The sequence below is a fragment of the Schistocerca nitens genome, chromosome 7, assembly GCF_023898315.1.
Source record: "Schistocerca nitens isolate TAMUIC-IGC-003100 chromosome 7, iqSchNite1.1, whole genome shotgun sequence".
Taxonomy (NCBI): domain Eukaryota; kingdom Metazoa; phylum Arthropoda; class Insecta; order Orthoptera; family Acrididae; genus Schistocerca; species Schistocerca nitens.
The window spans coordinates 65,146,771-65,174,083 of record NC_064620.1 but is presented as its reverse complement, the minus strand read 5'-3'; the positions used below and the strand labels follow the sequence as shown (position 1 = coordinate 65,174,083).

General features: G+C 38.7%; 1 protein-coding gene across 1 annotated transcript in view; it reads right to left on the bottom strand.

Annotated features, from left to right (window-relative positions):
• Positions 1-2,436: 2,436 nt before the first annotated feature.
• LOC126195476 (nascent polypeptide-associated complex subunit alpha, muscle-specific form) overlaps positions 2,437-27,313 on the bottom strand; it is a 54,203-nt gene continuing 29,326 nt past the window's right edge. The window contains exons 9-10 of the mRNA XM_049934105.1: positions 17,834-18,273; positions 2,437-6,222 (exon numbers count right to left, since the gene is read on the bottom strand). Coding sequence (XP_049790062.1) covers positions 6,164-6,222; positions 17,834-18,273 — 499 coding nt within the window. The 3' untranslated portion in view covers positions 2,437-6,163. The remainder of the gene's footprint in view (positions 6,223-17,833; positions 18,274-27,313) is intronic.

The window sequence follows — 27,313 nt, the reverse complement described above, 5'->3', positions numbered from 1 at the left end:
TCAGATGTCGTCGGTCCCATTCTTACAGGACATTTTCCGGCCACAGCTTTGATGTTTTACCGGATTCATGATATTCACGGTACATTTGTAACAAGGTCATACGGGAAAATCCCCACTTCATCACTACCTTGGAAATGCTGTGTCCCATCACTCGTGCTGACTATGACACCACGTTCAAACTCACTTAAATCTTCATAACCTGCCATTGGAGCAGCAGTAACCAATGTAACAACTGCGCCAGACACTTGCTGTCTTGTATAGGCACTGCTGACCAAAGCGCCTTATTCTGCCTGTTTACATATCTCTGTATTTCAATACGCATGCTTATACCAGTTTCTTTGGCACGTCAGTGTATTTGGAAATAAGATGTTAAAAATAGTAGATAGAGTTTTGTTGCTGGGGCAGTAAAACAACTGCCCATGGTGGAACTGGAGAGGATGTAAACTGTAGACTGGAAATGGCAAGAAAAGCATTTATGAAGAGAAATTTGTTGACATCGAATATAAATTTGTTATCAAATCTTTTCTGAAGGTATTTGTCTGGAGTGTGGCCTTGTATGGAACTGAGACATGGATGATAAGCAGCTCAGAAGAGAAAAAATTGGTTTTGAAACATGGTGTCAAAAAACAGTGCTGAAAATTAGATGAGTAGGTCACTTAATTTAATGAGGATGTACTAAATAGAATGGGGATAAAAGAATTTATAGCATAACTTGACTGAAAGAAGGGATCAGTTGACAACACACATTCTGAAACTTCAAGTAATCATCAATTTAGTATTGTAGTAAAAACTGTAGAACGTGACTAGTAAATGGACACAGTAAGCAAGTTCAAACAGATGTACGTTGCAGTAATTATTGAGAGAGACTGTGGCTTGCAAAGGATGCATCAAACCAATGTTTTGTTTGAAGGCTACAACAAATCAATAGGTGGTGTTCTTTTAAATGTTGAATAGGAAGTTACTGTCAACGCAACAATATGGATTGTGTAACATCCTATACATGTGCAACACAACAGAACTGGGTATGAGAGCCTCACTTTATTTTGTTGTGAAAATGAACTCATATTTTATGCTTCAAGGTAGTTTGGAACAGTTGCAATTGAATTTTTGTAAACGGAGTCAAATGTTGAATCTGCAATTTTCATTAACTTAGGCATCATAATCTACATCCAAGTGTTAACATCCTAGCTTTGTGAAACACTCTTTATTGTGCTAGTGGACACTGTAACTGTCAGAGTGTTTTATCTTCTTAAAGTTGTGGGACCACTTAGTGCGCACACCAAGCGGTATACAGTACTTGTGATCTCCGATGTGGATACATCTTACTTTTTAGCTTTTAATTATTGGAAGTAATTTATTACTTTCTGGCTTCCTCAATATAAAACAAAATTTAACTTACACTGAGTTATCTACATGATTTGCCCACTCAATGAGATACCACATTAATAAAATCCGAGTACACTATGATTAATTTTTGGATTGCGGATTGCTGCAAAGTGTGGTTTGAGGGTGTGCTAGCACAATGGCTGTATGCATTACTGATGATGAACTGATTTCATCTGAGCAATAGTGCTCTTTCTTTCTTACTTTAGTAGCGTCTATAGCAGAGTATACGGGTTATATGGTACTGAGATAACTATTTCGGGAAAAAAATGATAAAGACATTACAATAAAACTACCATGCCTTATATGTAAAAACCAACCATTTTTCAAAAATTCTATGTGACATCAAAGAAGTTACAGCCCAGAATCTGAAGTCTAATAAAAACCTTGCTAATTTAATGTTAATATATAGGCGAGAGGCTGATGGTGTCTCCCTGACAATTTTAAATTATTTAAATATCTTAAACAAGTGACTGTTTCTTTATCATTTGGTTTTGTGACAAAAACGAAATGCACCTCAAAGCCATTAAATTACTTATTCATAAGCCCAGTCAATATAAGGTGTCAGAGAAGAACAATAAGCATGTGAATGTTCTGATGAGTGTAAGCTCAAACATTTTTTACGTCCATGTCTATTGTTTACCATCTGCCACACAATTATTTTTTGCCTTCGATCCAAAATTTTCCCATAGCACATATAAATTTCAATTATCAACTCTAACTGTGCTCAAAATTTTGACTTTAGAATTCACCCATCATCCTACATTTTCCTGTTCCACATGCACAATGATATAAGAAAATACTTGATTTGCATTTCTAGAATGTGTGGTTAAGTTTCTCTTTCAAATTCCTCCTCACTCCTGCCTTGTCACCCCCTTCCTATGCCATATTCTACTACTTTTCCCTCTATGATCAGTCGAATTACCAGAAATTGCAGAATATAACTGAACTATCCCGTATTTGCCGTGATAATTCAAAGAGGTTCTGTTCATATGCAATCATGAAAATTAAGGACACTACATAGGAATAACACAATTTCATCTTTCTATTAACAGAGAACTATAAGCTACAATGAGGTACAACAATCGCCACCATCTTTTGTATTTTTTATAGTTTAAATTATTTCTTTTGGACTCCACGCTACAAGAGTAATAATGACAATGTTCGTATGTACTAAAATACAAATAAACCTATAGAGCACTTTCTCTCTGTACAATATACATAATTTTTGCTTTTATCTTTTGAAACTAGCTTCACTTAATTATTTACAACATTATGTACATATTATTTCACAAGACTATATATATAATATATATATATAGAGATATACAGTGTTATGACAACTGAAATGACAGCAACAGAACAATGACTTAAAAGTTTCTGAAACAAAAAAATAACACACATGCAGCAATTACTCCAAGGACACACAGAAGACCAAAAATTAAAAATGCACCCATCCCCAATATTTCTTGGAAATAAGGGTCATGAGATGTATCCATCACATAAATGTATGTTTCTCAAAATATACAAATACTCAAACAGATGTAGTTTGAAAAATCTATCACAACTCTGAGGTGGGCATTTAATGACTATACTAATTTTATCCAAAGAAATATAATAAAACATGTAAAGTTGGCTAGTTTTTTTATGAATTTACTCAGATATTTATCATTGTATTTTTCATAATAATATATATTAATAAAATTTATAAACCGCACAAGTCACTAATTACATATGTAAAGTTCGCTTCTTTTTCATAGAAAACTTTCGTTATTTACAGGTGTCTGTTACTTATCGCAAATTTTATTTTCTTTGTACAGTTCTCATATATATTATATATATTATTTATAACTCTCAACACTCATAAAAATGTCCAACAAACAAGTGGGATGAATTCACTGAGACAGAACAGTGATGAATAGTGAATCCCTTGTTCCGAACGCAAGACAAGTAACTAATTTACATGTGTTAACTATGTATCACAATTTATTTTTCCTCCATAGAAATGTAAATATAACAACATACATTTGTTACACACTGTGGTCCACAAGTGAGGATTGAAGGGTGCTTCCATCAACTGATGACTACTACAAAATATGTAACAACAAACTGTACAATCAAAGTCATCAGATATTATAATCACAGCATCAACAAAACAATCACGATCACAAGAACAACAAAACTAAATTTGCCAGTAACTTTCTTTACAAATAAATACAGATAGCTTTGTACAGATAGCATGAAAGTATCAAGAACAATAACATACTCTAAGTAGATTGCACATCAAATCAACTAGACAAATAAAACAGATTAAATCAGACTGTTTTTTCCTTCTAAAATTAAATATACAATGGAAGTTCTGGGCAAAGAACAAGGATAGCTGCTGAAAAATATTGTTTTCTTTCCCAATATGCTACCAAGCTGATTTAAAGCACATTCATGTAAAAATGAGACAGGAATTTGTCCCCACACTAAGGTGTGTAGAAATTCAATTACAATTTCATTCACTCTTGATTTACCGCTACATATGCTCTCTCTCTCTCTCTCTCTCTCTCTCACTCTCTCACACACACACACACACACACACACACTAGCAATATTAATCCTTTGTCAGCTATCCTAGCTCAAACCCAGAAAGTCTCCAAGTTCCTTCATGCACCTACACAGCTCACAACACACAAAGACTCATATAAAAGGTATGAAACTAGAAGACTTGTAAACTGCTCTGAAGCAGATCATGGGCTATGTGCTCATGACATTTACAAATTCAGCAATCAGTTACTTACTTTGCATTGCTCAAACAAGGTGTACATAAAAATATTATATTGTTTCCATTTGTCCAATATACCCCTTAAAACATGCCTCGCCATTTTAAAAGCAACAGCAAAAAGTTTTCACTGTCCAAAATAATTTGAAAAGTATATTCAAGCAGACAATATCTGAATAAATGAAAAACACCAAAAATAGAAGAGATAAGATCGCTAAAAATAATTAAAATACACAATTTTTACAGCCGACTATACAAATAGCTTCATCCATATACATATATTTTAATGCGCAAATACACTCAAACATACCAACATACATTCTATAAGTTAATTGCTTGCAAAACTTCCTAACAGCCATATCAACAACAAATGTCAAAGTAAATAAAATTATCTGTATGTGTGGATTTATGTATGCTTGTATATATTATACAACATGTGTACGCATTTTACAGTACAAAAGTCTTATCACAAAAGCAAAATGTCACCGCACAAACATTACTCTGCGGAAAACTATTTAACATCTTGCATATATATATTCAGAGAAAATATCTCCTTTTTTAGCATCAGTTCACATGTATACAATATATATGTATGTAATATATATATATATATCTATTTAGTTTTATTTAAAGTTTGTGAATGTTGTACTGGCCAAAATAATCATATCCCCACCATAATAACACAAGCCACTAACTCTATTACTAATAGTATAAATGTTAAGAAAATAAAAGAAACCGAAGAAAGCGGAATAAAATCTGTCAGGTGATATGCATTTTCATAATGTAAAATTGAAGGTCTGCACTCATAAAAGTACCACAATTTTTTATTTTAAGAGGAACTAATGTAAGAAGCTATATACCTGTAGATTCCTTCTTTGATTACTTATCAGCGCTGACTTTAAATTTAGGTAGGATTAAAAATATCAGAAACAGCACTCCAAAGAGAAAACAATGATGGTCATCAAATAAAGTGGTAAAACTAGGAGAAAACTGTACCCTCACTACTGCACAATACAGAATCAATATGTAGAAAGAAAAAAAGTCAAAACATGCTGAAGTTACAGAACTGAAGAACAAAAGAAACTAAAGAAGCAAGAAAACATATCAAATCTGTCCATGTGAAAAACATGTCCCATCTTTTGGGGGAAGGGGGAGGGAGCAAAAGTTAGTTCTACACATCGAAACGTCAAGAAAAAATTTCAAAAACGAAATTTGTAATTATAGTTCATGCCAAAATCAACTTCATAAAAACATGAATATTAAAGAACTCTTAAAATGGTAACGCTGCACATATTGGCACAACCTCAGGACTAAAAGTTAATGCAGATGAACATCTAAAATTATTTTACAGTTCTGCAACAAAATCTGTACATAACCTGAATACAAAATCTGCAAAGCAAATTAATTTTTGCCATTTTGACAAAGGTCACACTTCTCAAAGAAGCAATGCTATTGGTATATTAAAAACATTTTAAAAATCTTAAGCACTTTAACTTCATCTTGAATTAATATTGTGATTACTTTTTAGAGTCCTCTGAATTACAATGAACCAAAAAATAATTTGAAAGAAAGGGAAAAAATAACTAATTCATGTAACGCACTGGCCGATTACAACTGTCAACATGGCATTAATGTATGGAACAGTCACTGCTGTTAACTGCGTACAAGACTATACATTTATATGAAAACATTTGGATGAAGATACCATTGGATAAAAATAGTGTTCTTAATAACTTTTTCAAAGCTATTTTCTTTTCACAAGTTTAACAAGAATTAGCTCATTTCAAGCAATAGTCCGTAACACGAATAATTCTTTGTAAGTAATGCACTTCCTTTAAAAAATTTAACACACAAGGTATAAGGCAATTGGTACAAGATGCTGTTTTTGATATTATAAAATCCATTCATGCAAATTTTTCTGCCACTAAAAAGCAAATATCCTTCAAAAGTAACTGTTTTACAGCCACAGATTTAATGTCAGTCCGTATCTGTGTCACTGTCAAACTCCAGCAATCATTTTCCATCTCTTGAAGATCTCCTCCTCTTACTCAGCATCATCTCCGACTCAGAAACTGAAAGAACAAAGACATCATCAATAGTTCAGTTTTTGTCCCTTTTGCATACTGTTTATTAACATTTTCTTTGTGATTTTAAGTTTACAAATTAAAATATTTTCAGTGAACTGTACACTACACCCATATCATCCTTAATGCGGAGAACAAATTTACTTGTAACAAAAATATGTAACAGACTGCACTTGAAACTTTCATTACATAACTTCTTGAACTTTTGGTTTGGCTGAAAAACAATTTGTATTTACTTTCTCAAATGTATGTATATATTACTAATGTAAATGCCTGCTTTTGTCTGTGTGTGTGTGTGTGTGTGTGTGTGTGTGTGTGTGTGTGTGTGTGTGTGTGTGCGCGCGCGTGTATACCCGTCCTTTTTCCCCCTAAGGTGGGTCTTTCCGCTCCCGGGATTGGAGTGACTCCTTGCCCTCTCCCTTGGGACCCGCATCTTTTCGTCTTTCCCTCTCCTTCCCTCTTTCCTGGCGGGGCGGCCGTTGGTTGCGAGGGCTAGAGTTTCGTGTGTATGTTTGTGTTTGTTTGTGTTTCTATCGACCTGCCAGCGCTTTCGTTCGGTGGGTCGCATCATCTTTGTTTTTAGATGTATTTTTCCCACGTGGAATGTTTCCCTCTATTATATTACTAATGTGAGGAATGCATATGAAACAGGGAATCTCAACAGTTCTAGAAAGAACATGAAACTCAATGAAACCAGAAAGCAAAGTTATAATTCAGTCAATGATGACATGAAGTATTCACAGCCTATGTAAGTGTTACACTCCAAAGCACATCCTGGTACCTGGTAACGTGTGAAAGACAGATGTGAATCCAGAATGTAGACTGAATGCTTCAGTAATTACACTGCAGCTTGCCCTTTTCTCGCATGATGCCATGCAAATCATGGATGAATGGTAACATGCGGATTTCATATTCCTAGATTTCCAAAAGCATTTGAAATGGTGCCCAACTGAAGACTGTTAACATAGATACAAGCATACAGAAAACGTTCCCAGATATCCAAGAGGCTCGAAGACTTCTTAAGTAATAGAACCCCGTATGTTGTCCTCACAGCGTGTGTTCATCAGAGACAAGGGTATTGTCAGGAGTGCCACAGGAAAACACAATAGGACCACTCTTTATTCTCAGTATACATAAATGATCTGATGAACAGCATGAGCAGCAATCTGCAGCCAGCTATTTGCTGATGAAGTTGCTATATGCTGTCGTCGTGTGACTGTAGGAGGATACAAGATGACTTATACAAAATTTATAGTTGGCGCAATGAGTGGCAGCTTCCTCTAAATGTAGAAAGTAAATGCAGATGAGTATGAAAATAATCCCTTTATGTTTAAATACAGCTTTAGTAGTGTGCTGCTTTACACAGACAGGTCAATTAAATATGTACGTGTAACATTGCAAAGCAATGTGAAATGGAACGAGCAGGTTAAGGACAATAATAGGAAAGCCAGATGGTTGAGTTAGGTTAATTGGGTGAATTTTCGGAAAGGGTTGTTCATCTGTACAGGAGACTACAGAACACTACTGCGACCCATTTTAAAGTACTTTTCGATTGTCCGAGATCCACACCAGGTAAGATTAAAGGAAGACATCAAAGCAACTCAGACGAGGGCTGGTGGACTGTTACATTGGTTACAGGTAGGTTTGATCAATTTGCGAATATTAGGGAGATGTTTAATGAAGTCTAAACGGAATCCCAGGAGGTCGATCAACACACAAATATTAGGGAGACATTTCATGAACTCTAAAGGAAATCCCAGGAGGGAAGACGACATTCTTTTTGTGGAACACTACGGAGAAAATTTAGAGAAACGACATCTGATGCTGACTGCAGAATGATTCTACTACCACCAACGAATATGGGGTAAGGACCAAGGAAATAAAACAAAAGAAATTAGGGATTGTATGGATGCACATAGACAGCTATTTTTCGATTGCTTTTTGTGAGGGGAACAGGAAAGAAAATAACAAGTAGTGTAAAAGGTACCTCCACCATGTGAAAAGGTACCTTCACCAGGCAAGATACAGTGGGTTGCTGAGAATGTATGTATATGCAGATTCCACAAATCCTTTGAGGAATCATTTGTGGAAAGGTTCATCTTGTCCTGACAAATCTATCTCTTTATACAAATGTAGATCCTTTTCTCCCTTGCCTACATAATGAAGTACAACACGTCTCCTCATTTAGCTTTCGGGTGAAACCCTTCTTCACCACCACCACCACTGTCACCTCGAGGCACTAAGGCCTGACTGTGACTGCGTCTGACATGAGTATCTATCTAAGTGGGTTGGATAGTGTGGATACAGAAGATGTATGGAACGGATAACAGGACAGAGGTGAAGGAAGATTCTAGTGCTGTCCATGGGCATGGAATTTGGAATGACATGGTGGAGACATGATAGGACTGCTAGGTCGTAATGGGGGGAAGGATGGGATTGGACAGAAGCAGAGAAGGACAAAGGACTATTTTGGTGTGATGACGGGATAAAAGGCATATGTACTACTAGAATGGGAACAAGGAAGGGGGGTAAGCCGGTGGACGAGCGACTAAAATTAGGGAATGCTTGGTGTGCTGCTGGCGTTCGGCTGACAGTGGAAACCAAACACGTGATGTCCCTCGTTTGCTACTTTCGAAATACCATATTGTATTCACCATGTTTAGTTGTTTCTGTCTTATAATGTGTGTTATGACAGTATACCTTTTCAAGGCAGAGCAATGAAGATCTGTCATAAACACAAACAATCACTCTAGGTTCACCAGCTGCGACATAGTCGTGAATACAAACAGTGATCCAGTACAGTCCAATGTTTTTTTTTTATTCCAGTCCTTGGTCACAATATAAAGTCCTTTGACGATGACCGATTTCAGTCAGTAATGTTCATCTTCAGATCTGTTCTACACCATGTCCTAATGTGATAAAACAGTAATGGCACCATCAAAACATATAAATGTACCATATTCTTTGCTGAGTGTATTTGTATGTTTTGTCGATGCCATTATGGCTTTATCACATTAGGACATGGTGTAGAACAGATCTGAAGATGGTCATTACTGACTGAAACCGGTCATCGTTGGAGGACTTTATATTGTGAACGTGTTGTTGTTGTTGGGGTCTTCAGTCCTGAGACTGGTTTGATGCAGCTCTCCATGCTACTCTATCCTGTGCAAGCTTCTTCATCTCCCAGTACCTACTGCAACCTACATCCTTCTGAATTTGCTTGGTGTATTCATCTCTTGGTCTCCCTCTATGATTTTTACCCTCTACACTGCCCTCCAATACTAAATTGGTGATCCCTTGATGCCTCAAAACATGTCCTACCAACCGATCCCTTCTTCTAGTCAAGTTGTGCCACAAACTTCTCTTCTCCCCAATCCTATACAACACCTCCTCATTAGTTATGTGATTTACCCATCTAATCTTCAGCATTCTGTAGCACCACATTTCGAAAGCTTCTGTTCTCTTCTTGTCTAAACTATTTATCGTCCATGTTTCACTTCCATACATGGCTACACTCCATACAAATACTTTCAGAAATGACTTCCTGACACTTAAATCTATACTCGATGTTAACAAATTTCTCTTCTTCAGAAACGCTTTCCTTGCCATTGCCAGTCTACATTTTATATCCTCTCTACTTCGACCATCATCAGTTATTTTGCTCTCCAAATAGCAAAACTCCTTTACTACTTTAAGTGTCTCATTTCCTAATCTAATTCCCTCAGCATCACCCGACTTAATTCGACTACATTCCATTATCCTCGTTTTGCTTTTGTTGATGTTCATCTTATACCCTCCTTTCAAGGCACTATCCATTCCGTTCAACTGCTCTTCCAAGTCCTTTGCTGTCTCTGACAGAATTACAATGTCATCGGCGAACCTCAAAGTTTTTATTTCTTCTCCATGGATTTTAATACCTACTCCGAACTTTTCTTTTGTTTCCTTTACTACTTGCTCAATATACAGACTGAATAACATCGGGTATAGGCTACAACCCTGTCTCACTCCCTTCCCAACCACTGCTTCCATTTCATGGCCCTCGACTCTTATAACTGCCATCTGGTTTCTATACAAATTGTAAATAGCCTTTCTCTCCCTGTATTTTACCCCCGCCACCTTTAGAATGTGAAAGAGAGTATTCCAGTCAACATTGTCAAAAGCTTACTCTAAGTCTACAAATGCTAGAAACGTAGGTTTGCCTTTCCTTAATCTAGCTTCTAAGATAAGTCGTAGGGTCAGTATTGCCTCGCGTGTTCCAATATTTCTACGGAATCCAAACTGATCTTCCCCTAGGTCGGCTTCTACCAGTTTTTCCATTCGTCTGTAAAGAATTCGCATTAGTATTTTGCAACTATGACTCATTAAACTATTGTGATCAAAGACTGGAATAAAAAACATTTAACATCACTCTAGGTGTGATTTGTTGTAATTAAATGTTAGTTAATGACACACTGGTTGTAAAAGTTTTTAGGAGATGTTAAGACGAACAGCAATAATGCTCAGAATTGTATGTGATCACTGTGGTCATGTTGGTAGACACGTGAAGTTGCAGAGTTGAAGTGTGTGTATGTCCTGCTACATACTAATATTTCTTTCATCTTCATTTTTGTAACACATTCTGGGACTTTATTCTTCATGTAAGAGAAGCATATTTTGCAATATTCAATGTTATTTACATAATAAAAGCAAATCCCCTCAGTAACGAGTTTCTTCAATTTCTTGACTTCAGCCTGACTAAAAAATAAAGAAGTACTGTGAGTGAAACAAACTGCAGGAACATTTATATCCTTCAAAGAATGGAGACTCCAGTTTGGAATATGAACAATATTAGGAAAAGCGGAGATTGTTTCTCACCGTGAAGGCGACACAATGAGTTGCACACAGGCACAATGAAAAGACTGTTACACATTTAGCTTTTGGCCAAAGCTTTCTTCAGGAAACAACCCCCCCCCCCCCCCACACACACACACAAGAAAGCACACCTCAAGCACAAATGACCACCACCTCCGACAGCTTACTTGTACGAATATGTGTGTTTCTTATCTGAAGAAGGCTTTGACTGAAAGCTTAATGGGTAACAGTCTTTTTGTTGTGCGCATCTGCAACTCAATGTGTTACCTTTATGCTAAGTAGTAATCTATCCTTTTCCTAACATTTATATTCTTCCTTGTCACAAATATCTCACCATTTATTCCTCCGAATACATTGCAATTTCTGAGAGAATAGTTAGGCAGGAAATTAACAGCACACCTTACATTGCTGCGAATGAATCCTCAACAATGCTTCTATAAATTTGTTGTCCAACACAAAGATTGCACAATACAGTGAGTGAGGGAAGTTGTATGACTAATTACAGGTGAACACCATAGTACTTCCTGATTTTAGTCACTCGTGAGAACAGGACTAGAGAAAGTTGAGGCCAGGAGAGTTACAGGCTGAAGGAAATGTTGTAAGGAGAGTTCCCACCCGCACAGTTAAAAAAAAGTTCATGTAGGTTGTGTAGCAGACAACAGAATGAAGCATATCATGCTGGGCAGCTTGCTCTTCAACTAGGTGGTCCAGCTGCCTCTAGGCCACAATTTGGCAGTGGTCACTCATGCAAACAATTTGTTAGTTGTTATGCCCATATAAAATGCAGCACAGTTATTGCAGCTATTGGGCTTAACATCTTGTCAAAATTGAGGTCATTAGAGACAGAGCACAAGCTCGGATTTTGTCAATGTTGGGGGAAGAAAATCAGCAATTCCCTTTCAAAGGAACCATCCCGTCATTTGCCTGGTCTGATTTAGGAAAATCACGGATAGCTGGATGTGGGTTTGAACCTTCGTCCTCCCGAATGCAAATCCAGTGTGCTAACCACTGCGCCACCTCGTTCAGTGTAGTAGATGCCTGTGACACGATTGGCGTAGTTGGTTGTGGGAGGATGTAAGGGAGAGGTCTTGCATTTAGGTATATCGCAGAGATATGAACCATTAAGTAAGAAACTGGGAGCAGGGTTTGAGTACAGAGGGACAAGGATATTATGTAGACTGGGCAGGCAGCAGAATACCACTGTGGGAGGGGTGGGGAGGATATTTCTCATTTCAGTATATGATGAGAGGTAGTCAAAAACATGGTGAGAAACGGCATGTGAGATCTGTTTCTGGTCAAGGTTGGCAGGGTAATTTCAGTCTGCAAAGGACTTCCTGAGACCCTAGGCATATTTCGAGAGGGGCTGCTCATCACTACACATGCGACCACTAAGGGAGGATAGCCTGCATGGAAGGGATTTAGTTGTGTGTAATGTGCGGCAGCTATCAAAGGTAGGTATCGCTGACGATTGATAGGTTTGTTGTGGAGGGAGGTACTGATGTACCCATCCTTGAGGTGGAGACTTGACATCAAGGAAGGTGGCTTTTTGGGTTGAGGAAGATCAGGTGAATCAAATGGAAGAGACGGTGTTGAGGTTTCTGGAGGAAAGTTGACAGGAAATTCCCACCTTTGGCTCAAATCATGACAATATCTTTGTGAATCTGAAACAGGTGAGGCATTTGTGATTCTCTGTGGTTAGGAATGATTCTTCTAGATGGCCCATGAATGGGTTGGCATAGGATGATGCCAGGTGGGTTACCAGTGATTAGGGGATGCCTTCAAAATAGAAGTAACTGTGGTTGAGGATGTAGCTGGCCATGGTAACCAGGAAGAAGATTGTACGTTTGGAGTCAGTTGGGCATTGGGAAAGGCTGTGTTCAACAGCAGCAAGGCCACGAGCATTAGAGATGTTCAGTTATGGCCACACTGGATGCACCTCGCTTGTTGCCTAGGTACCCTGCGACTCGCATTGTGCCAAGTGCTCGGATGCTTGATGACCACATCTGAGAACCAATGCCAGTCACCAGTTGCTCATTCATACTGTGGATACGTCTGTTCCAATTATGAGTCAGGAAATGCTTCTGACAGAAAATATTTATTTGAAATATGATCTGGTGCAGAAACTGCCATCACACGGGTTACATAGTATTAATTATGAGAGGTGAACATTGTGAATTCAACATGTTGTACGGACAACTTTGCGAGTATTGAGGCACAACTTTTGGTTGTTTACAAATGACTGTAAAATCATTTGACATCCTTCTCATTGCTATTGCAGAAGAACTACAAAAACAAAAGACTAATTATGGAGCTAGTGTATCTGCAATTACATCGATACTCCACAATCCATCTTCTGGCACATAGCGGAGGGTACCCCATACCACTAATAGTTGTCTCCTTTACTACTCCACTCATAAATAGAATAATGGAAAAACGGCTGTCTATATGCTTTGATTTGATTTTAACTGGGAAGCTAAAGCAGCTAAGGTCCAACCCGCCACTGCCTGCACCGAAACTAAGTTTATTGTGTAGTATCGCTCCCTGTATATCTAGTAAAGCCAACCAGTGCCCTTAAATAGTGCAAGGAGTCCCTCTACCAGTTTTTTGTTAGACACAATTTCTTCAGGTCTAGTTGTCCCGAAGATTCTGTATCTTTTACTCTCCAATGCCATGCATTCGAAGATTAGGTGTGATGCAGTCTTCACCCTCATCACAGATCCTACATTATGGTCCTCTTCCGTCATACCCATTGTGTGTAGGTGTTTTTTGAAATTCCCATGACTGGTCATCAGTCCAGTCATGAGTTTGATCTCTTTTCTGTTAAATCCAGGATTACAGAGCTTCTTTTAAAACATGGCATGGGCATCATTACCTTACCATGTTTTTGTTTGTGGACCTTGGTCCAATATCCTACGTGCTGTTTCCTAAGCCAGTTCCGTAGTTCCAATTTGATCATAGCCTTGGTGATTGTCAGGACAGGTTCCAGTCCAATAAATGGATTTCCATCCTAGCCAATCTGTCAGCTTGTTCATTACCACAGATCCCCGAGTGGCCAGGGACCCACACTAGGTTTACCCTATTGCTTCCCCCTAGCTCCACCCTGTGGCATTCTTCAACAATCTTAGATCTTGTTGCAGGAGCTGCCTGGCTGTCTGAATAGATGTAGATGCAACAGTCCTTGTGTCTATATGCCTTTCTCATATCTTACCTTCATGGTCCTTACTTGCAATATATGTTGGTGGCAACAGAATTGTTCTGCAGTCTGCTTCAAATTCCAGTTCTCTAAATTTTCTTAATAGTGTTCATCGAAAAAATTCGCCTTCCCTCCAGGAATTCCCTCGAGTTCCCGAAGCACCTGTGTAACACTTGCGTGTTGTCTGATCCTACCAGTAACAAATCTAGCAGCCAGCCTCTGAACTGCTTCAATGACTTCATTTAATACAACCTGTTACGGATACCAAACAGTTGAGCAATACTCAATAATAGGTCGCACTAGTGTCCTATATAGGATCTCCTCTACAGATGAACCACACCTTCCTAGAATTCTCCCAATAAAACGAAATCGATCATTCGCCTTTCCTACCATAATTCTCTCATGGCCATTCCTTTTCATACTGATTTGCAACGTCACATCCAGATAGCTAAATGGCACGACTGTCAAGCAGGACACAACTAATGCTGTAAGAACATTACAGGTTTGTTTTCCCTACTCACCTGCATTAACTTACATTTTTCTACATTTATAGCTAGCTGCTATTCATCACACTCTCTGTTCGTCTAGTGACTAGATTAGTCACATGCCGCTCAGTGTGTCCGTACTCTTTTAAGTTCACAGATGTTTGTTTAGCAAGGCAAGAGCCTTGGTGTAGAGGGAGTTGGCATAAACAGCGACAAGCAGGACACTGGGTGGTAAAGGAATAATAACTATGGAGAGTCTGTGAGGAGGTTAGGTTACAGGTAATAGGCTGAAGGTGTTGGTCCCCAAGGGCAGAGATTCTCTCTGTGGGGGCACAGTTACTATCTACAATAGGACATCCTAGCTGGTTACTTTGACACCATAGCTCACATCCCTGCAATACCCCTAGATGCAAGATCCATCCCAAACATATCCTCCCAAGACCACCTATTCCAGTCCTGTTGCAAGGATCTACTACTCCATCAAAAGGCAGGGCCATCTGTGAAAGCAGCCATGTGATCTACCAACTTAGCTGCATTCTACATGGGCATAACAACTAACAAGCTGTCTGTCTGCATGAATAACAACCACCAAATTGTGGCCAAAAGATAGATGGACCATCCAGTAGCTGAGCAAGGTGCCCAACACAACACTTCACTTCACTGACTGCTTCAGAGCCTGTGACATCTGGATTAATCGCACCAACACCAGCTTTTCTGAATTGCACAGGTGGGAACTCTCCCTGTAACATTTCCTTCATTCCTTTACACCCCCCCCCCCCCCCCCGGCCACAACCTTCACCAGTCCCAGTCCTCCATCTGCCTACCCCCTTCCATGCTCCCACTTAAGTTACTACATACGCCTCCTATCTGACCAACAAATCTACATAGTTTTCCCTTCTCTACTCTCCCATTTCCCGCTTCCTGCACAGCCTCCCAATGCCACACCTAGCAGCCCTACCCTGTCCCCACCACGTCCATGCATGCTGCTACAGGCACCACTAGCATCTTCTCCCACCCATAACTGATATTCATCCCACACCCTACCGCACACTTCTGTACCCCTACTGCTCACCCTAGTTACACTGCTGCAGTCACAGTTGGGTCTTAACACCCGGAGATGACAGTGGCCTTGTGTGAGAGTTGTGCTCTTGTGCATGCTTGTGTGTATGTGTGTGTGTGTGTTTCCAATTCTGTAGAAATGTTCTGCCTGAAAGACGAAATATTTCTAGCATTCTTTTTCATTGTGCCTCTTCTATGTGGAGAATTGCAATCTGTCCTTTCTATTTGTTGTCATTACATCTTTGACTATTTCCTTCAAGAATCCAATAAATCTATAATTAACAACAAACGCCAAAGGTACCCAAAAGAAAATTCTCATGCTTATTGATGCACTGAGCAGTTTAAACAAGCCTGATACGTCAGGTTCACCGCTGGAGAAAAATATTCATATTTCACTGAAGAATCCAATAAACCTATAATTAACAACAAACAGCAAAGGTACCCAAAAGAAAATTCTCACGCTTCTTAATGCACTGAGCAGTTTCAACATCAGGCTTACTGCTGGAGAAAAATATGTTGAGAATAGGTCTCACTCAAAGAATCACACCGGTTTTCTCAAATATACGAGAAATGTTTAAAGGTATGATTAGATGAGCCCTATTTGGCTGTAACAGTCCTGCCATCAACACTACTGCAATGGAAGGCAATTTTGCAATATAGCTGGGCAATACATCTGCTGCTACACAATGTACTGCCGAGGGACTGACAGTGTTGTCCCCTCAAGAATGGAGACTATTTCTTAGTGCAGGGCAATGCCTCTCTCTGCCCTCAGCTGTAAATGCTTCCCTCTAAATCTCACCTTCGTTTTCTACTTCTCTCATCGATAGTGCTGCAGTCACCTGTCTGAGTGAAAACAATTCAGTTTCACTATAGTTTGAAACGTTACACACATTAATAATATAGCCACACATTTTTGTAGTTGTTATGAGTTTGTTGTGTGCAGTAATGGAGAAATGGACAAAACAAGAGAACTACGAAGTTTATAAATGCAATTCATCTACGACCAGAGCTATGGGATGTTGTAAGTAACATATACGGAATGACTATCTGCAAACATCGCTGGCAACCTGTTGCCGATGAGCCAGAATCACATCTGATGAAGCATACAAAAAATTCTGAACTCTGCAAACCTATGCCAAATACAAGGCAAAAAAATTGCTCAGGAAGAGTTCTGCCACACGGTTTGCATTTGTTGCCATGGATCTCTTACCATCTCGATACATACCTGAAGCAGGAACTGACAGTCTAAACGAGATGTGTGCTGGTGGGGGGTGGGAAATAAAAAAATGTCCCTATTTCAAACTTCCCTTAATGAAATCTTTCAGTCCTACCACCACATTGCAGACATGTGGTGTGATGTTTATTGATAATAGTGAACTTTAAAGAGGTACATTAAACTTTTGTACGAGCTCTGGCAGCTAAAAACCGAAGGGTGACCATCAATCGTGTTGTAACTGTTGTACAACCTCTCATACACACATCAGTTTTAGCAATTCTTCGACCAACCAAAAACGTGTGACATTCTGATAAATCCTGGAACAGGGGTGTATACAATATCAGTTTGCAGGAAATTTTATGAAGCATTCTGCTTACTTAAAAATAGAATACATCTGTAAAGCCTAATTCCTGGTGTGATGTAAAAGCTCTAATGAGCACTCACTTCCAGTGTTCGTCAATTTTGAGGTAAAAGGGTGACCCCTCATAAAGTCTTGTGGCATGGAAATGTATTGCCGCAAACAATGACAGGAAATAATGGCTGGTAATGCTGTTGTACATATGGCTGCAATGTTTCCAGACAACATTGTTATGATGTACTGTTAACAGTATGCAATTTTTACGTCTCAGGTAAACATACCTGAAGTCTATTACACCCTTAATGCGGGTACGGCACAAAGAAACGCTATCATTTATTTTCAGGAGCTACTGTCTTACAGTGTGTTCACAAACATAAGCTGACAGTTTTCTACTGATATAATATATCAAAGAAAGTTATATTGCACACTCCACTCACCTGGACTGGCAGCTGCTCCACTTCTCGTTTTCCTACGGCTAAGTTCTTCACCGGTGTTACTTCCACTATTAGTTGCAATACCAGCATTACTGCTGCCAGTCTGCAACTGACGAATAACCGATTTAGTTGCAGTGCTTGCCACAGTAGGTGCGGTAGTAGTAGTAGTCACAGATGCTGTTGAAGTGCAGGCAGCTGTAGCAACAGATACCGTGGTGGCAAGCCTAGTGGGAGGAGGTGAAGCTCGTGCTGGTGTTCTTCCTGCCATTCCAAGTGTCTGGCGTACAGATCTCCGAGGTGTATCCTCCCCTGTCCCTGTGGCTCCAGTGCGCCGTACAGCATCTTTCGAACTTGGAGCCACAGTCCCCAGTCCTGATCCACCAGGGGAGGATCTCGAGTTCACAAGGCGGTTGTTTGTTCGAACTTGCAGTCCCGCGGTGCTTCTGGAGGTAAAAAAAAAGAGTTATTCTGTAAAATATACTTGACAGTGTCTTTGAGGCTTACTACAAAAATAAATCCTTATTCTTCCTTTTGATCAGAACATTAATATATGCATTTCAGAGATTGCCTCCTTTCTACATTGTTTACAAAGTACGGGAATAATGATCTGCAAGTATTCAGAATAACTTACTATACATACTTTTCTACTATAAACAAACAAACAAACATATGAACAAGCACAAGTAATTTTGGTTTATTATGTGGAGACTGCTTTCAGAAATCCAGGAATGAAGCATTTACTGGCGACACTATGGATGTTAACAATATCAGCTATTAGAAAAAAGGTCCCTATTACTTTCTTGACAATATAAATGATAAACTGCTAATCCATCACATTACAATCTAATGTAATAGGATAAAAAATCTACTCACAGGAGAAAACACATATAAAGATATTGAAATTTGCGAGTATTTGGAGTTGGTCGCTCCTTCTGGCAGAAAAGCTGAAGGGAAAGGAAGAGCGGTGAAGGAAAAAGTTAATGGGATGAGAAGGGAAGACTGATTGTTGGGAACTGCACCAGAAGGGATTTGGAAACCTGAGGTCCAAAAGGTGGAAGACTGGGTGATATGCAGGACCGAGACTACTCACAAAACATTGTGCATAAGTTAATAAGAGCGTACAGCTAAGTGCACTGTATGTGGTAAGGTGGGGGACAGGGAAAAAAACAGACAGGTCAGATAATAAAAGATACAGAAAACTAAAAGGAAATGAAGAAAGGAATAATTACTAAGAAGAAATAGTGAGGCCAAATACATTAACATAAATTGCCTAGCCTTCATTTATGTTAATTTCTTTGGTCTCCAAATTTCTTCTCAATAATAATTCCTTTCGTCACACCCTTTCAGTTTTCTATATCTTTTATTTTCTGACCTGTCCATTTTTCCCTGCCCCCTCCATCTCTACCACATACAATGGACTTAGCTTTATGCAATTTTTAACTACTGCAAAATGTTATATATGTGTGTGTGTGTGTGTGTGTGTGTGTGTGTGTGTGTGTGAACTCTGTATTATCCTGTCTTCACACGTTTTAGATCTCAGGTTTCCAGACTTTGTCCTGAGTAATTCCCAACAATCACTTTTTCCTTCTCACCCCATCCAGTATGTCTCCCCTGACCTGGGGTTCTGAGCGACTTTTCTAAACTCTCCCATTTCCTAAACCTCACCAGTCCTTTTCCTTTATCTCTCTTCTTGCCCCTTCAACCCTTCTGTCAGAAGAAGGAGCTGCTGACTCCGAAAGCTGTTTCCTCCTGCCGCTGCTTGGTGAATAGATCTTTTTTCTATCCAATCACATTATATTTTCAAAAATTGATTATTTTCATTGATACATTAAAATCTAAGGAATAAAGGTACCCCCTCCCCCCCACAAACGCAGCATTACTATACGCACACTACAAGAACATTGTTGGTGAGGTGGCTCCTGAGAGTAGATGAATTGATTGAAATTGACACATATCAATCAATATTTGGTGTTTTCTGGCACCACTGCCAAACTTAACTATCAGACAACACTGTTTTCACAGCCATCATGCCTATGAAAACAGAACAGATTCACTAAAACGTTATACATAATCAAAAAACAAAGATGATGTGACTTACCAAATGAAAGTGCTGGCAGGTCGACAGACACACAAACAAACACAAACATACACACAAAATTCAAGCTTTCGCAACAAACTGTTGCCTCATCAGGAAAGAGGGAAGGAGAGGGAAAGACGAAAGGATGTGGGTTTTAAGGGAGAGGGTAAGGAGTCTTTCCAATCCCGGGAGCGGAAAGACTTACCTTAGGGGGAAAAAAGGACGGGTATACACTCGCACACACACACACACATATCCATCCACACATATACAGACACAAGCAGACATATTTGAAGACAAAGAGTTTGGGCAGAGTGTATACCCATCCTTTTTTCCCCCTAAGGTAAGTCTTTCCGCTCCCGGGATTGGAATGACTCCTTACCCTCTCCCTTAAAACCCACATCCTTTCGTCTTTCCCTCTCCTTCCCTCTTTCCTGATGAGGCAACAGTTTGTTGCGAAAGCTTGAATTTTGTGTGTATGTTTGTGTTTGTTTGTGTGTCTGTCGACCTGCCAGCACTTTCATTTGGTAAGTCACATCATCTTTGTTTTCAGATATATTTTTCCTACGTGGAATGTTTCCCTCTATTATAGTTATACATAATCAGTTTGAAATCATGTTATTTACTGAAATGTTACGTTCATCAAAACTTTGGTACCTACTAGTGACTGAAAAGAACTCAATAACGGTTAACGTACTTTGATCATTATTGATTATTCAGATAATTCCATCACTAGCTTGATGAGAGTCTTTCTTACATTCCCCTGGCACTGCAGCTCAATGTCTGAACTATACGATTGGTAGTTACCTTTGCTACCCCTAATGCTTGTATTCCAAACCTGGCCTGTCCAATACCACCACATTACAAGCTTTGGATTGCCCTTTTTTTATTTTTTTACGTATGTGCCCTTAACAATGATGAATTTAGCAAGAGATTAACACAGTGAAATAAACTTTTCATGGGAATGTAGTTCAAGTTTCTGACAGTGTATCCGATAACATTAGAGGATGTGGTAGTTCAAAACAGCAAAATTCTCTATTTGCAATGAACTGTTAGTAGTGAGCATACCACCTGCTATCTGTACCACCAGAAAATGCTTAATTTAAGTTATCCCTCCAATATAATGACCACATTTCACTAAATATATTTTAGTACTGGCTATGCATTCGGACAATCAGCTGTTCATTCTCGTTCAAGCTAACGATGCCGCTTTCTCAGCGGGAAAAATAAGTCCAAGGGTGGGACATTTACTGCAAAAATATGCACCAAAGCTGGAATGGTATGAAAGGCACTTGTTTGTTTAGAGAACACTCCACAAACATCAGTTCAAAAATGCTTTCTTCTTCAATAAGACGGTACTTTTTACTCTCATAACTGTGGAACTGATACATTATATGCAGTTTAACTGATACATTATATGCAGTTTTATATAAAAAAAAAAAAAAAAAAAAAAAAAAAAAAAACTTTGTGACTGACAAGACTGCTGTGGCAGAGGGCATTGCCACTGGCATGCAGCCAGCCATGTTTGACAAAGTGCTACATGCAGCTACAAAATGGACAATACAGTGAGTGTGTGGTGCTCAAAAAAGAATTACGCTTCACTAGTGGCTGACCCCTACCACTCAACTCACAGAAACATAGATCACAAACTCATTTTAATTGAACTATAGCATTGTAAATGCTGTAAACAATTCCTGACATGTTCAGTGAACAGAGTGTTTCTCAACAAATTAATTTTCATCCCACATCTCATCAACAAATTCTAATTTCAATTCTCAAGTTTCTACCACCCATATATCCAAAGTTACACAGGATGAATGCTATTTCCAATAATGGACCTGGACTTAGGAGATATAATAAAAGAGAGGGTGAGGATGCAATTATAGCACATGGGGTGATGGCCTCGTTGAATTACACTGATTCATTTTGACTGCAACAGAAGAGTGAAATACAAAGTGGTAAAGTCTGCCTGAAGAGTACAAAGGTACAGACTATTATTGTGAGCACACACACTATTTCTCATGGCTAGCTACTACTGAACCAGTGTACTGTCTCCATTTTATTGAATTTAATGACTGTCAATGTCATATGTTTGTTGTACAACAACAAAATGTATCTCTCAAACTCGTTGCACTTGCAGAGGGGGTGGGGAACAAAACACTAATTTCAAATTTTATAACTGCTGTAGATTAATGCTTCGTATCTTCTACATCAGTTTCTTTACATATGTAAATGGTTACAGCCATAATTTAGTGTTGTGTCATCTAAACAAGACACAGCCAGGACAAAAGCATCACAGGCACAAAAATGTGAGCTGATGCCAATGCCAAAGAGACTTGCGCGAGTTCCACCAGTGCCATGGGCAGAGCTGAAGATGAAGGTCCAATTGCCGGCCGAGTACAATCCGTCAATGACCGGACTACAACGGACAGAAGCCTACTCACAAGATAGAAGAGCAGCTCTCGTCCACTTTGTTATAGATCATTATCCAGGGCTGACTTACGACATGGAACATCATTTAGTGAACTCTTAGAAGTGAACAGATAGTAGTTGTAAATAGCACTTGCTATGTGCTGTGAAGTTTACCTACAATTATTTGCACTTACCACTGAGGGCCTTTTTTGTGTTATATTACAGACAGTGTTGCAGACATCATTACTCAACGAGTCACAAAGATAAGTAAACCTTTTTAACTCATTTGTGTGACTTTGTTACTGATTTGTTGGAGTGTTGTAGAACCTTCATTCTCCTATCCTGTTACCTGACCCTGGGGCACAGCTGGGTAACAGTGGTAGGGAGAAATTGTCTTAGTGGTGTACTGCACCAGAAGGCGTTTCACGAATGCACAAACACGACCTACCATAACAACAGTGGCAAGTCTGCCTCCACAGCAGCAGCGACGAGGCCTTTACAAAACTGGTGACAGAGGTTTACAAAATTTAGAGTGCCTGCTTAAAGCTCTAACATTCATGTGTTATCTCCTTTTTATTATTCTGAGAAAAACTTAAAATCTTGAGTACACTTAGACAACATAGACCACAAAATTGAAAAAGTAAAACATCGTTTATGTGCATTTCAGTGCTGATAGTTTTGTATTCGGCCACTAGAAAGTACCTTGCCAAGAAACCACATTACATACATGGTACGACTTCATATTTACACAGAAACCAAAAATGATTGAGTTTGAGTATACTTCAATGTCTAGTTCTCTAGTATACTTGGGTATTTTATTAATGATGATCTTCAAAAATTTGTAATTCATTATTTTAAGCTTTTAAAGTTATATTTATTTGTCTATATGTAACATAATTCAGTGAATGATGTATTCAATTTATAAAAAGTACTATTTTTTGGAACACAATTTGTACAAACATCAAAATGTTTGTGGGTGAAGTCATCCCCCCCCCCCCCCCCCCAAGAAAAAAGTTCAAATGTGTGTGAAATCTTATGGGACTTAACTGCTGAGGTTATCAGTCCCCAAGCTTACACATTACTTAACCTAAATTATCCTAAGGACAAAAACACACAACCATGCCCAAGGGAGGACTTGAACCTCTGCCGGGACCAGCCGCACAGTCCCCAACTGCAGCGCCTTAGACAGCTCGGCTAATCCCGTGTGGCTTTCCCCAAAAACTGCTACACTTTTTACTGTCATTCTCCTGTATACACTCAGACATGTCTCTCATATTTAATTAAGCTATTGCTTTCAATTAATGCAAACACTGATCTTAAGTTTAATGGTTGCATGTGTAAGAGAATTCTTGTTCAACAATTGTCGGTCTGATTTGGTGTGGAATGCGAATTTACTGCACTGTACCTGTATGCATATATACATAAGGAATTATCGCCAGGTCGAAAGTTGTAGGCACTGCGGTGTTCATACATTTACCACTACAGTATGTTTAGTTGTTTCTATCAAAGAAGTGCGCTCCACTGCCTAATGTAATGCTAAGGCACTAGATACAAAATGAACATCTTGAATTCTTGGCAACAAATATAATCAATTTATGGTGAGAAATATCTTTTGTGTGGAGGATAAACTCTGGTTTGCACACTACTGTCAGTTATCTGCAACAGCGATAAGATTTCACAGTTCCTCTGATAGTGGTAAACTCATATATTTAGTGTTGTCATAAGGCAGCTTTAAACTGATCGTGTCAACTCCTCAGCATCAGCAGAAAGAAAGGTAACCAATATTATGTCAAAAACATCAATTTTACAATGAAAAATTAAAAGTTACATGCCAAGCACCAGAAATCTAGAACTGTTTCTGTCATGAAATTAAAAGAAAGTAACAACAACAATCTTTAACTAGTAGAGAAACCATGTTCCACTAGCAGCAAGGTTTATTTAACAGATTAGATAAAAAGTTTTTCTCCTGCCAGATTTCTTATTGCTATGCTTTCGTAAGCATTCATTTATTAGTGAGACAGACACAGCATATTATATACTATACTTATCATTATACTAATGTTGGAAAGTTTTAATGAAACACAGTATTGCACAAACCATACATGGCTCATGGATTATGGACATGTAATGAACAGTATCCTCTGCACTGATGTGTCACCTAAGCACGAAGCATTCACAATATACTAGCTTGATAATTAACAGTCCAAACATGCACATCTCTACTACAGTGAAACTGATATGTCAGACACTGTACAGGATGTCCACATAAAATCTCCCTCATTTCCAAATGCAATTTAAGACAACTATGAGACAAAGATACTGGGGGTTTGTGGTATCATGTAAAGCAACTCAAGTTTTGTGAAGATTTTTCTTGTCAATTCCTTTTCTTTTGCTTCAGCCGCTTGATAATTACCAGAAATACCTACACCTCGAGAGAGCACCATATGTGTGGTGTGGTATGTGGAAACGAGATTCCTCATTTCCATCCAAAGCAATTTCCGACACAAATTTCAAAGGGAGCCACAAGACATTACGACTTGGTATGACTAGTTCCCAGCCACTGGGAGCGTAAATAGACAGTCACGTTCTATCAGAGAACATAGATCTGATAAAATGGCACAGGAAATGAGAGATACCTTCCAAAGAAACCCATCAAAGTCAGTTCGGTGAGCATCACGAGATCTAAGTCCTCACTCAACAGTTTACAAGATACCACATAAATGACTTAGTTTACATGATTACAAAATTAAAATTATGGAGGAACTGAAGTGGCTTGCAGCTTCACCATCAATCTGCTACCAAAAGGGTTCACTGGATCAGGCAAAATCACAATTGTCAAGGAAATACCATTTTCACTGACAAAGCAGCCTTCTACAACGTCTACATCGCGATTCAGAAAACCCCCACAGCTTTTGGGAAAGTGTCAGAGACAGTGAAAAGATGAATGTGTGTGGTGTGTACTGATGAAAGATATCATAGCTGGACCGTATTTCTTCATGAAGCAAACAGCACCAGCAGCTGTTTATCTGGGCATGTTTGACGTATTTTGTTACCCTCACCTTGTTACCCTTCAGCTAAATGTGACCTTCCAGGAAGATGTTGCATCACCGCAATGCAGTTAACATATTTGTGAGTTCCCAGACCAAACATTTTCACAGCAGTGGATTGGACCGCAAGTGGCCACTGCACTTTACTGACAAAACCTGGCCACTGCACTTTACTGACAAAACCCTTCTGGATCTCTTCCTGTGGAGTTATATGAAAGACACTGCAGATGCAACAGTGTCCATTACCTCAGACATTTTTAAGCACATGCGGGTTGAGATAGAGTATTGATATCTAAGTGGTTTACTGCTTATGAAAGGAGTGCACGCAGAAGTGTACTAACTTTCAAAGTTATTTTACATGATGCTGCAAACTGCATGTACCTATGTATCATAGTTTTTTTTAAACTGCATTTGGAAATCAGGAAAGTTTCATGTGGACATCTTGTCTTCTCTGCAAAAACACAACACAAAAAGCATCAATACATCAAGAATTCAACATCACATAGCAACTCTGATCACTAATTTGTTAAAAGTTAAAACAATGCAGCTCTTTGTTACACGATATACTAGTATGCAAATCTTAAATCTTCTCTGCCAGCAACATGAAACCTAAAAGGTTTCTCCCACCTTCTGGCCTCGGAAAGTGCAGCTGAATGCACAGCATTGTGGCATTTTGAAAATAGATAACATGTACTGTGCTACATGCACAATATACCTCGAAGTGTCACACAATGTGAATTACGTCAAACACAAATTGCTGAAGGCAGCAACCAAAAGGGAAAAGGATGGCCGCTATTTCCCTTTACAGCACTTTACTCCACATCTTGTTTCTTGATTAAGCTCTTAATGTTCTGTTTGTTTTCAAGCTCACACATACTATCTACCATTTTTTCCTACTCTCCATCTCATCTGAGTATACTACGAATTTACACACGAACTACTCGAGTATGTCCTACTGATGAAATATGTCACTTTCCTCTATCACTGCCCCCCCCCCCCCCCACCACTGTGCTGATCTTCCATTTTTCAGGCAAAGGAGACAATCCGCTGTGAGAGGATTTTACATTTTTTGTTAACATGTAGACGACATATTTCCACTAGCTATCACCCTGCAAAGTGCAGCAGGATTCCATGTGTTATACTAGTATCTAAGGGGCTTAAGTCTTAAGATGTGAAAAACAGGAGAAGCAACAGAAAATGCTGTAATTTTTCTGTAGATAATACAATAGGTTTAATGAAACAAACTGTTTTCTGACAGTAAGCTATGTAAGATGCAGTGACATGAATATTTTCTTATCTCCCTCTAGGGTTGTTCATGATGCACTGATGCCAGAGCGATGACTTTTCAATAGAAATGTCTGTCATAATTCATCACTATTTGGTTTTAATAAAGTACACTACGATTAGTCTGTTTCTTGCATTATACAAATGTGATTCAACAGAAAACTTCTTCGCAATTCAGTTTTGTGTGATTAGTATCATCAGAGTGGTACTGTGATTTTCCATGCATAAAACATCTATTTCACTGTAACTGTTTATTTTATCTATGCTTTAATTTAGTCTTCAGTAACAGAATCAGATGTAAATTCCACATAAATTTAACTACAGGGATCAGTAATGGCAGGCTCCAAATAGTATTTTTATCTCTTGGCACTGCAGTCCCATTGCAACAAAAACAAATTAGAAAATCTTGCTCAACCTAAACTCAATGACAACATGAGTGATACTATTAACTAATAGTGGTGAAATATTGAAAATCAATTACAAACTGTTTGATATCTATACTTCTCAAACATGCATCACCTAAATTTAAGCTGAATGAAGAAAGGCGACTTTCACAACAATCTTACAGATGTGCCTTATGTCATCAGGGTTTCTGCTCAGCTGTTGTTCCTCCCTAATAACTGAACAAAAGCAGACAGTAAATTGAGAAAGCTGAGTAAACAC